The 13,074-nt window shown below is 37.2% G+C and overlaps 1 protein-coding gene across 1 annotated transcript in view; it reads right to left on the bottom strand.

Annotated features, from left to right (window-relative positions):
* Positions 1-13,074, bottom strand: part of BBS7 (Bardet-Biedl syndrome 7) — a 77,709-nt gene that overhangs the window by 19,141 nt on the left and 45,494 nt on the right. The window contains exons 14-15 of the mRNA XM_006881050.1: positions 10,901-11,040; positions 5,261-5,425 (exon numbers count right to left, since the gene is read on the bottom strand). Coding sequence (XP_006881112.1) covers positions 5,261-5,425; positions 10,901-11,040 — 305 coding nt within the window. The remainder of the gene's footprint in view (positions 1-5,260; positions 5,426-10,900; positions 11,041-13,074) is intronic.

Below are 13,074 nucleotides of genomic sequence, written 5' to 3'. Positions count from 1 at the left end.
AGACATTCTTCTGGTATTCTCTGCTTTCTGCCAAGATCCATCTTACATTAGCTATACTATCCCTAGTACCACGACCTCTTCTAAATCCAGCCTGCACATCTAGCAGTTCTCTGTTGACATACTGTTCCAAACGTTTTTGAATAATTTTCAGCAGACTCTTGCTTGCATGTGAAATCAATGACATTGTTCTGTAGTTTCCACACTCTGTTGGGCCACCTTTCTTTGGAATGGGAACAAATATTGATCTCTTCCAGTCAGTTGGCCAGTTGGCTGTCCTCCATATTTCCTGGCACAACTTAGTGAGCACATCCAGGGAAGCGTCGGTTTGTTGTAATAAATCAATTGATATGCTGTCAACTCCTGGAGACTTTTTTTTGTTTTTTGAGTTGTTTTTTGCCAATTCCTTTACAACAACTTGAACTTCCTCCTTCATCACCATAGGCTCTTGCTCAAATGTTATTTCATGAAATTCCTCTGTGTCAGCCAATTCCTTCTGATACAGTGACTCTGTGTACTCCTTCCATCTTCTTTTTATACTTCCTGGACCATTCAACATTCTGCTCAAACTATCTTTAAGTATTGCCACCCATGGCTTGAATTTGTTTTTCAACTCCTTTAGCTTAAGAAATGCTGAGGGCACATTTATTGTTGTTGTTATGTGCTAGCTATGTACAACAGCTCTGAAACCTGTTCTATCTTAAGCCAACTTCATTGTCTCTGACAGACCTATCCCCATTACCTCAGTCAGTAAGTCAATTCATCTTATCCAGTCTTCCTCTCTTATGCTGTCCCTCCATCTTCCCAAGCATGACGTCCCTCTCCAAGGACTGGTCCCTCCTTGCCCAAAGTATGTTAGACAAAGCTTCAAAATCTTTGCCTCCAAGGAGCAACCTGTTTTACTCTTTGCAGCACAAACCTGTTTGTTCTCTTAGCAATACATGCTATATTCAGTATTTTTCCTCCAACACTACAACTCAAAAGGCATGAATTCTCTATCATCCTTAGTCACTGTCTACACACCAAGTAATTGCGAAGACCATGGCCTAGATCAGATGCACCTTAGTCTCTAGACTGACATTATTGCTCTTTAGTTCTCTGAAGATTCTCTGAAGATATCCTTGACAGAAGACTTTCCCAATGCAATTTGCCTTTTGATTTCCTGGCTGCTGGTACCAAGAGTGATGACTGTGGAGCCAAGCAAACTGAAGTTGTTAACAAAAATCTCAATCTCTTCACTGTCTATCATGATGCTGCCAATTGGCCCAGGGGTGAGAATCTGTTTTCTTGATATTGAGCTTTTATCTATATTCAAGACTGCAGTTCCTGATCTTCTGCATTAAATGCCTCAGGTCCTCTTCTGTTTTAGCAAGCAAGGTTGTATCATCTGCATAATAAGACTGTTGATAAAACTTCTTCTAATCCTGATGTAATATTCCCTCCTCTCAAAGCCCAGTTTTCCACATGATCTGTTCTGCATACAGACTGAAAAGGTAAGGAGAGAAGATGCATCTCTGGCATACTCCTTTCCTGATTTTGAACTATGCAGTACTTCCTTGCTCTGTTTTGATGACTGCCTCCTGGTCCAAGTATAAGTTTCACATAAACATAATCAAGTGTTCTGAGATTCCTGTTCTTCTCAGAGTTAGCCACAGTTTGGTGTGATTCACACAATCAAATGCTTTTGCATAGCCAATGAAACACAGACATTTCTCCGGTACTCTCTACTTTCAGCTAAGATCCATTTAACATTGGCTATAATTTCCCTAGTGCCACAGCCTCTTCTAAACCTAGCCTGAACCTTATAATGAAATGTGCAAAGAGCTTGAGTTGGAAAATCAAAAGGGCCAAACTCACTCAGTATTTTTTTAAGCTGAAGGAACAGAAGAACAGATTGAGTTGTAATACTTAAGGATGCTGTGGGCAGAATGGTGATCAAAAGATAGAAGGAATACACAAAGTCACTATACCAAAAAGAATTGGCTAACACAGAAGAATTTTCTGAAACAACATGTGATCAAGAGCCTGTGGTGATGAAGGAGAAAGTTCAAGCTGTTCTGAAGGAACTGGCAAAAAACAAAGCCTCAGAAATTGACAGCATACCAACTGACATTTCAACAGATAGACACTTCCCTGGATGCGCTCCCCAAGTTGTGCCAAGAAATCTGGAGGACAACCTGGCCAATTGACTGGAAAATATCCATATTTGTTTCTACTAAAAAAATTAAAAAAGATGACCTTACAAAGTGTAGAAATTATTGAACAATATCATTATTGTCATATGTAAGCAAGATCCTGCTGAAAATTATCCAAAAAAATGACTGGACAACACAGGACACATTTAGTAAAGAGCAAAAGTCTGCTATCTAATGGTCTAGGTACAAGTTGCTCTGTGTTCTACTACTAAGCAAAGGGCCAAGTGTCTGTAACAGTTCTGATCTACCACCAGTGGCTCTGTGTGAGAAAGATAGGCAGTCTCCTCATATTAATATTCATAGAATTTATGGAAACTTGATGGAGGGTCACTCATGAGTCAGAATATACTGATGGTGAGTTAAGAGGCATGCTGTGATTAAAGTATGAAGTTCATGACAAAGTGCTGTTTCAAAACAGAACTATTTTAGATTTCTGTACAGACAGGTGAATCTGGTGGGTACAGTAGAATACATACACAGAACTTAAAAGTATTTACATTTTTAGTAATCTCTTGATCCTAAAAGACTTTCTTTTGAGGTAAAACTATATGTTACTGTTTCTAAAGCTTAGCAGTAGAATCTGCATAGGGTAAGAAAATCAGTAATCTGTTTAAGGTAAGAATGCTTCAAAAGCAGAGAGAATAAGAAACTACCCTCTACAAAAAACCCCCAAACAACTTTAATGAAATATGGACAGATTGATTAGGTATTATTGGCATGACAAGTGTCCAGAATAAGAGCTGCATAGTAAAGTGGTCTGAGGGTGTGTGTGGGGGGGGGCTATGTAACAATGAAAGAACTTCTTCCCCACAAAAAAGCAATCTGGCAGAGGGGCAGAGAGGATAGGAAGGAAAATATGCAACGATGAACAATTGGAAACACAAGTTTTTATAAACTTTCATTAAAATATCAATAAAAATTTTTTTTAAAAAGATGAATATAGAAATATCATTTGACCCAGTAATTCCACTACTGGGAATAAATATACTCTAACGAAACCAGAGGCATGACCCAAAGAGATGTACGCACACAACAACAAAGAGATAGAAGCAACACAAGTGTCCATCAACAAACAAATGGTTAGAAAAACCATGGTACATTCACACAATGGAATATTACACAGCAATGAAAAATAATGAACTTGTAAAACATTACACAACATGAGGGAGCCTGGAGGACATTATTCTGAGTGAAATATCCCAGTCATAAAAGGACATATACAGCATAACATCACTTTTATAAAACAGGACAGATGTGGATGGGAGGGATGGGGAGAGAATAGGAAAAGAGTGGATAGGTAATTAACACTGCATTACATCAGATGAGGGGAAGAACAGTCTGAATGAATGTATGACTAGGCATTATACGTATGACAACAATCTGGAACAAGGGGTACATTTCAGAGAGGGCTGGGGATAGGGAGAAGAAAATGTGCAACAAGTAACAGATCAATAGTAAGTAATTATATAAAATACAATGTACAGAAATGATTATACAAAATATATGTGAATGAAACAATTTATGTAAATAATTGTATAAAAGATAAAGGTGGTAAAAATAATTTTTTAATATTTAAAAAAGAATTTACTGATTAACTATTACATAAACAATAAAAAAAGAATGCAAAAAACATTGAAGAAGAGGGTATGAACTAAAACAGCAGATGTAGAAAACTTAGTCTTGCCTGACATGTGGACCATTTCACTTTCAGAGATAGGTACAAAGAAGAAAGGAAAGTTTCACCTCTTATATATTCAGAAGGAACTATGGAATCCATAAGGAGTCATGGTGTTAAGCAAACAGATGCTAATCAAAAAGGTTGGTAGTTCAAATCCACCAGCCTCTCTGTAGGAGAAGGATGAGGCAAAGAAGCTAATTTTAAAGATTTTGGCTTTGAAAACTCTACTGAGGCAGTGTTTTCTTTAGGACTGCTATAAGTTGGAATAAAGATGATGGCAGCAAAACTGTGGGCTTCATGGAGCTCAATGAAGATGACTGTTAAGTATTAAGTGGAAAGAAGTACAACTGGGACTCTAAGAGTATAGAAAAATACACTGTCCTCCACATTATAAGTTTCAAAAAGCCTATTTGGTCCTCTGAAGTTTAAGTCGTTTCTTATTTTTGTATAAAATTCAATTGGAGCATTCTTTTGAATTATGACAAATATTCAAGTAATATGTGGACTACCATCATTACAATATTATCTAACTGATGATTATGTTGTTACTGTTGTTGTTAAGTTGTTCAGAAGGAGGAGAGGGAAAGAGAGATGACTATAACTCATAGCAACCTTGCCTGATCAGCACCATCTTCACAATCTCCGATACATACTCAAGCCCATTATTACAGTCTCTGTACAGTTCATCTCACTGAGAGTCTTCCTCTTCTTCTGACCCATTACCTTTCCCAGCATGATGTCTTTTCATAAAGACTGGTTCTTCCAACAACATGTTCAAAGTATGTGAGATAAAGGAGGAAAGGACTGTATTTTCTCCAAGACAGAATTGTTTGTTCTTTTTACAGTCCATGGTATTCAAGACTCTTTGCTAGTACCACAACTGATGACTATAGGCTATTGTACTTAATCAAGTGTTTATTCACATACATTTTCTCTATGATTAAGAATATTCCTATGAATTTTATGTGACTACTTTCTATTTGTCATTGCTATTCTGAAATTCCTAAACAACATGCCTTTGGAAACTCTATGAACTTTGATAAATGATGATAGTTACAGAAAGGCTTCAGACCTTTTGTTTTTAGAGTCACTGAGTCATGCTCGACGAAATCAACAACAACAACATTCTGAAATGTATCTTTTTTAAACAATTTCTTTTTCAACTAGTTGTTGATAAATTATAAATGGTATTCATCCTTATATATTAATTCTAAACTCATTCATTCATTCTAAATTCATTAATTCTGTTTTCAACAGATTCACTTGAATTGTCCAGGTTTTCAAACTAATTATTTTCAAGTTATACCTACTTTAAAGTAAATGAAAACTTAGAAGCTTCATTTATTTAAATAAAAACAAGAGTTATGAACTAGGGATAAGTCTGATTTACCTGTAGGTACTTTCAAGTTGTGTATCCAAAAATGTGTTCTGAAAGTAAAATGTCACACATTCTCCTGCTGGAGGTTTTTCAGGAACTTCAGGAAGGCAAAAGACCACCCAGGAGTGAACTTCAGCAAAACTGAACTGGCCTGATAGAGTCAGTGTGTTCATGGGTCTGTAATTTAATAAAAGAGTATGAAAATGTGCATGAGAATATGATACAGACTATATATATATATACATAACTGAACAAGTAGGATTTTGCAATAGTAGCTAAACAAATATGCTCATGTAATTTTTTTCTCAAGTACCTATACATAATCTCATGGAATAAAATATTAAAAAGGGCACTAGATATTTTGCTAATTTGTTAAGTAGCATAAAAACGAACCCGACTACATCTTCCCCTCCCCATTATTACATACTTTACAAATAAACTCCAACTTACTCAGGTAAATTTTATCTTTTAAAGTTCATTTAGTATTTCTATAAAATCTATAACACATGCACAATATACATAAGAGTCTCCTTAAGTAAAGAACAACCTAATATGATGACAAAGCCTGAGGGTTTGCAGTAAGAAACAGAGACTGAAACCTTGCTTCAGCTCATTATCAGCAGTCAAAACTAAGCCAGAGGCAGATTGTGGGTCAGATCATCAATTACTCATATGCACGTTCAAGTTGAAGCCAAAGAAAACGAAAATAAGTTTTCAGGAACCAAGATATGATCTTGAATCAATTCCATCAAAATTTCATTATCATCTTGAAAATAGGTTTTTGGCAATGAACACTAATCATAGACCAGATGAGTTGTGGGATAATATCAAGGATATCAATGAAGACAGCAAAAGGTCATTACAAAAACAGAGAGAGAAGAAAATGAAATAGATGTCAGAAGAGACTCTAAAGATTGCACTGGAATGTTGGGAAGCCAAATCTAAAGGAAAATGTTGAAGTAAAAGAGCTGAACAGATACAAAGGGTAGCTTGGAAGGCCAAAGAAACTATAATGGAATGAGCAGAGAGCTGGAATTGGAGGTTAAAAAGGGAAGAACTCGTTCTACATTTCTCAAGCTGAAAGAACTGAAAAACAAATTTAGGCCTTGTGTCACAATGTTGAAAGATGCTATGGACATCTATTGAATGACCCAGAAACATCAAAAGAAGATGGAGGGAATACACTGTACCAGAAAGAATTCATTGACACTGAAAAATTTCAGGAAGTACCATATAAACAGGAGCCAACGGTAATGAAAGAGGAAGTGGAAGCTGCATTGAAGGCATTGGCAAAAAATAAGGCCCCAGGAATCGATGAGATACTGATTGACTTGTTTCAATTAACAGATGCAGCTTTGGATGCACTCACCAGTCTATGCCAGGAAATTTGGGAGACAGTTATCTGGCCAACAGACTGAAGAGGTCTGCATTTATCCCTATTACCAAGAAGGGTGATACAACTGAATGTGGAAATTATTCAACAATATCAATGATATCACATGCTAGCAAAATATTGCTGATGATCATTCAAAAACAAAGCTGGAACAGTACCTAGATAAGAAATTGCCAGAAGTTCAAGCAGGATTTAGAAGAGGCCATGGCACCAGGGATATCATTGCTCATGTCAAATGGATCCTGGCTGAAAGTTAAGAATCCCAGAAGAATGTCTATTTGTGCTTTATTGTGTGTGGATCACGACAAGTTGTGGCTGACACTGAGAAGAATGTGAATCCCAGGGCACTTGATTGTGCTAATATGGAATCTGTATCTGGACCAGGAGACTACTGTGTGAATGGAGCAGCGAAGCACTGCATGGTTTGGAATTGGAAAGGGAGTGTGTCAGGGATGTATTCTGTCTACATACTTTTTCAATCATATGCTGAGCAAATTATCCAAGAAGCTGGACTCTATGAAGAGGAGTGTGGCATCAGGACTGGAAGGAGACTCATCAATAACCTGCATTATGCAAATGACACAACCTTGCTTGCTTAAAGTGAGGAGGATGTGAAGCACTTGTTGCAGAAGATAAAGGAATGCACTGAACCAATAGGCCATGTCATGATGGATGGAGAGGAGATTGAAACTGTCAACAGCTTCATTTTGCTTGGATCCACACTTACCACCCTTGTTATAAGCAGTCAGGAAATAAGGAGACACACTGCAATAGGAAAATCTGCAGCTAAGGACCTTTCCAAATTATTGAGGAGTAGTGATGTCAGTTTGAGGATTAAGGTGCATATGATTCAGGCCATGGTCTTTCTGATTACTAGCCATGCATCTGAGACCTGAACAATGAGTAAGAATGACAGAAAAAGAATTGATGCCTTTGAGCTGTGGTGTTGGAGAAGAACACTGAACATTTATGGATGGTCAAGAGAATGAACAGATATGTCTTTGAGATACTTTGGATATATTGCTAGGAGGTGCTATTCCTTAGAGAGGGACATGATGTTTGGAAGGGTGGAGGGCCAGCGAAGGAGAGAAGACCCACAACCAGGTGGACTGACAAAGTGACTGCTGCAATGGGCCCTTGTGTGTCAGGAACTGTGAGGATGGTGCAGGACAGGGCTGGATTCAGATCTTTTGCTAATAGGGTTGCTATGAGTCGTACTTGACTCGATGGCACCTAACAACAAAAACAACAACATAATTAAAGCTTCAGAAGGAATTCCTGGAATTAAGGAACCTGACAACTATTAAAATTTTATATCATCCAGATCAATCTTCTCATTTGCAAATAAGAAAACCCAGAAAGACCAAATTTTATCACCAAAGTCACAAGGAACAGATACAAGATTAGAATCCAAGACTCCAAATATTCATTTTCTTGGTGTCCCCTCCGACCCCCCAACCACACTGTACTGATTCCATTAACAAAGATTCTACGTGTAAGCAAAAAAACCCTATAAACAAATAAACCAAAACCATCATTGCCTCAAGTTGAGTCTGACTCATGCCAACTTTTGATCATGTCTTCGAAATTGTAAATCTTTACAGGAGAACAATACCTCATTATTCCTCTGAATACCTGAGCACATGCTGATCTTTCCACTAGCAGCCAAACATGTAATGCACTATGCTGAACCTATTCTCTCTTTAATATTTTCTAGACATTTTCATTAGCGAGATTCCTCATTCTAATTAATCATATACCTTTTTGTTATCAACAATGATATAAAGAACATGAGTTTGGCTTCAGATCAAATCAAATACATATACTTTTCTAAGATTCTAATTCTCATAAAATGGAGACTTTAACTACTTGTCATATGTATAAACCTGATGTATAGTCACCTGGCACAGAGAAAACCTTTAATAACTATGAAATTTCTTTCTCTTCCCTTGCATTTAAGTCAATGATCCCTCAGCTTCAGAAAAAATTAAAAAGATAAAACTATGAATATGATGATTCTTAAACTAAGTGGACAGCAGATATTATAGGGACTATCATAGCTGTTTCATGTGTATCAGGATTAGAGGAAGACTCAATAACAAACTGTGTTATGCATATGACACAACTTTACTTGCTGAAACTGAGGAGGGGCTGCATTCACTGCAGAGAGTAAAGCACTGTAGTTTGCAATATGAAGCTCAACAGCAATAAAACAAAGACAACTGGCAATGTCATCATAAAAGATGGTTAACAATTTGAGCTTCCTCAGTTTCACAATCAACACTCTTGGCACCAGCAGTCAAGAAATAAAAAGAATCAAGTTAAATAAAATTAAATTCCATTAGAAAAAATCTGTTGTCGAGGAACTTTCCAGACTGCTGAAGAGCAAGGATGTCAGTATAGAGACTAACATATGCCGGATATCCGGGCCATGATCTTTGCAATTACTTGCTATGCATCAGAGAGCTGTACAATGATCAAGGATTATAGAAGACGACCTGAGGCCTTTGAGTTGTGGTGCTGCAGAAGAGTATTGAATATATCATGGAACACCAAGAGAACAACGGGTCTGTTCTGGAGAAGGTGAAACCAAGCTGCTCCTTAGAGTCAAGAATGTTGAGACTCCATCTCACATACTTTGTGTATGTAGCCCAGAGGGACCAGTCTTTGGAGAAGGATATCATGCTTGGAAAGGTCAAAGGATAATGCAGGAAAGGAAAACCCCAGGTGAGATATATTTTCACAATAACTGAGGTAATGAGGGCAGGTGTGCCACACAAAGACAATGAGACTGGCTCAGTATAGAGCAGAGTTCAGAGCTATTGTGCATACAATTCAGTATGTATTGTAGTCGGCCAGACAACACATTATAACACCATCACCACAAGCCCTGGTGGTAAAACATGAAACATGCCAGGCTACTAACTCCAATTCATCAGCTTCTCCTCAGAAGAAAATTTGATAGTCTTCCAGTAAAAACTTGGTAAAGGTCATTATGAATTGAAATTGACTCAACAGTAGTGGTTTGGTTTTCTGGTTATCAGAACAAAAAGGTCAGAAGTTCACATACACACATCAACCTTGAAAGAAAAATTTGGCAGTCTGTTTCCTAAACAGTTGTAGTTATGGGCCGTCAAGTTGACTGTGACTCACAGCGACACTATGGACACTATGTGCATATAGCTCTAAACTCTGCTCTATCCTGAGCCAGTCTCACTGACTCAGACACACCTACCCCCATTACCCTAGTTACTATATCAATCCATCTCAGCCGGGGTCTTCCTCTCCCATGCTGGCCCTCCATCCTTCTGAGCATGATGTCCTTCTCTCAGGATTGGTCTCTCTTGAACACGTGCTCAAAGTATGTAACATGGAGCTTCAAAATCCTAGACTCCAATGAGAAACTTGGTTTCACTCTCCAAGATAGACCTATTTGTTTTCTTAGCAGTCCATGGTATGTTTAAGACTCTTCTCCAGTATCACAACTCTAAGGCATTGATTCTTCTTCTGACATCCTTAGTCATTACTCAGCTCTCTGATGCATAGCACGTAATTGCGAAGACCATGGACTGGATCAGGTGCACCGTAGTCTCTAGACTGACACTGTTGCTTCTCAGTACTCTGGTAAGGTCCCTGACAGCAGATTTACCTAATGCAATTTGTCATTTGATTTCCTGACTGCTGCTGCCAAGATTGTGGAGCTGAGAAAATTGTAACTGTCAACAAACTCAATCTCTTCTCCATCCATCATGGTACTGCCAATTGGCACAGTGGTGAGAATCTTTGTCTTCTTGATGTTGAGCTTCAATACACATTGATGACTACAGTCCTTGACTTTCTGCAATAAGCACTTCAGGTCTGCCTCAGTTTCAGAAAGCATGGTTTTGCTATCAGCATAACGTAAAAGATTACAGTCTTGGAAACCTAACAGGGGAGTGATACTCTGTCCCATGAGATCACTATGAATCAGAATTGGCTAGGTATCAGTGGGCATATCATAATCAATGCCAATTATTCTACCAGCATTCCCTGATGTGACACAGAATAGGAATGTCAAGTTTGAAGATAACAAAATAGGTTCCTATATCACAAAGAATTACTCAGTGATCTATATTTATTATTAGAAATAAAAACTCTTCGGAATTTTAAGTATTAACCTTTTAAAATATAAAGGTAAGTCCAGAACTTATACTAGAAATAGAAAGGTTATCTGGACTGTGTAATATTCTAAAAATGAACAATTTTCTCTTCTTTCCTACCTGTCATGATCAATAACATGAGTTCTTTGATGAAGTGAAAGGGGTTTTATCTGGTACTGGCGGACCTGGCAGGTTTTAGGTTGAATTCTGGGAGTCACATAAGCTTGAAGTGTGCCATACTGGCCTTCAATTGAGCGAATCTGAAGCAGTATTAAAAAAAAAGAAAGATAGTAAGAATACTCTAGGAACATAAATACATCTTTTAAATGATCAACATAATAATCAAGTAGTTATACCTTAATCTCTTCTGTAATATTTGGAGGAAAAATCCAGTGATATTCTATTAAACAATTTTTACCAAATATACAAAATCAAAAAGGTTTTGAAAATAACAGTAAATTTAATTAATCCATAAGAGTTACCTATATTTTCAGTTGATTTATCCATATAAGCCAATGCTATTCTGCTCCAAATAATTTCACATTATCCTGTTACATCTAAAACCAAATATATACATTTTGCAGTCACAAAAAAAGTACCTAAAATCTAGACATTTTTAATGAAGGGAAAAATTAATTTTAAAAAAACCCAGAAACTTATGTAATAGATTTCATTTTCTTACAAACTCAAATGTTAAATTGTTGTTGTTCTTGTGTACTGTTGAATCAGAAATCAACTCATAGCTGACCCTTCAGTGAGTTTTCAGAGGCAGTAAATCACATGAGAGAAGACTGACTATAGATTTGAACCATGGACCTTTGGGTGCAGCACAACTCCTTACCACTAAGCCACCAGAGCTTAGATATAGTAAAAAATCTATACTGGGGGGGGAAAATGGTTCTAAGAACTCATTTTTTCAGTGAAAACAGAAAAGCTTAATAATAATAATATAATAATGACATACTTGGGTGCTTTTAAATATAGCTGCTTGGTCAGAATTTTAAAACACTTAAAAATAATAGTTCAATAAATTGTGGAAAAAGGCATTCTGGTGGTACAGTTCATAGGGAGTTGCTTTGCTCTGCTAACCCCAATGCCACACTTCTTTGGTAGTTCAAATCTACCAGCACGTCTGAGGGAAAAAAAAATGGTCAATCTCCTCCTATGAGATTTACAGCCTCAAAAACCAAATGAACGATCAGCTATGAATCAGTTCTGACTAGACAGCACTGGCCAAGAGAAACTCTGAAGATGGTTCCAGCAATTCATAGCCACTATCAGCCTTACAAACCCAAATGAATATCATTATGAATCAGTAAGAACTCATAGTGAGCGAGTGAGAGAGAGAAGTTTTGCAGTCTAAGAAAAGGCTTAAAGTATTATCAATGGCTTAAAAGCAGAATGTGAAAGTGATTGCAATGAAAAATTTGTTGCAAGGAGTTGGCTCAATCATTTCAAAGTGAGGACAAACTTAGGAAATATTAAAGGGCAAGTATAAGCTATCTAGAAGTTAGACATTTGTAATCTCGGTATTGCCTATATATTGCTGGTATAAGGTACCTTTGAGGTGATTTCAACTCACAGTGACTTCTTATACATAATGGAACTACCACACAGGGTTTTCTAGGCTATCATTTATAAAAAAGAGTTGGTGGGCAGATCTTTCTCCCACAGAGTTACTGGGAGAGTTCAAATCACCAGCTTTTCATTTTGCAGCTAAACACTTAACTGTTGTGCCATCTGGGTTCTTCTTTGTACATAATATTGTGATTTTGTTGCTATAAAATGTTGTATATCAACAAGTTGAAACTGACTCATAGCTAATCCTTCAGAGGGGTTTTAGAGGCAGTAAATCATAGAGGGGGAGTTTGCCCATAATTTCTCTGTAGAGCAGCTGCTGGATTGAAACTGTGTGCCTTTGGGTTGGAAGTGCAACTCCTTACCACTAAGCCACCAGATCTCCTTTAAAATGAAAACAAATACATTTTCCAAAGGAGCTGTAATAACTTACATTTCTATCAAGTGCAAATGAAGTGTCCTCTTCCTAACTCTGTAACTGATGGCTTTAATCTTGAAAAAATTTTTGCTAGTCTCTTATCTACATGGTACCCTTCAATTCCTGAGACCTTTTCAGTCAATGCTATCAGTGCAGCTTATACTTCTTCATTCATCACTGGTTCCTGATCATATGCTACTTCCTGAAATGGTTCCATGTCAACTAATTATTGGTCAATAAAGTGACTCTGTGAATGGTTCCATGTCAACTAATTATTGGTCAATAAAGTGACTCTGTG

Source organism: Elephantulus edwardii, unplaced genomic scaffold, assembly GCF_000299155.1.
Source record: "Elephantulus edwardii isolate Elephantulus edwardi_28Jun2011 unplaced genomic scaffold, EleEdw1.0 scaffold00012, whole genome shotgun sequence".
Lineage (NCBI taxonomy): Eukaryota > Metazoa > Chordata > Mammalia > Macroscelidea > Macroscelididae > Elephantulus > Elephantulus edwardii.
Note: the sequence above shows the minus strand (reverse complement) of the source record. Positions and strands in the feature narration are given on the sequence as shown.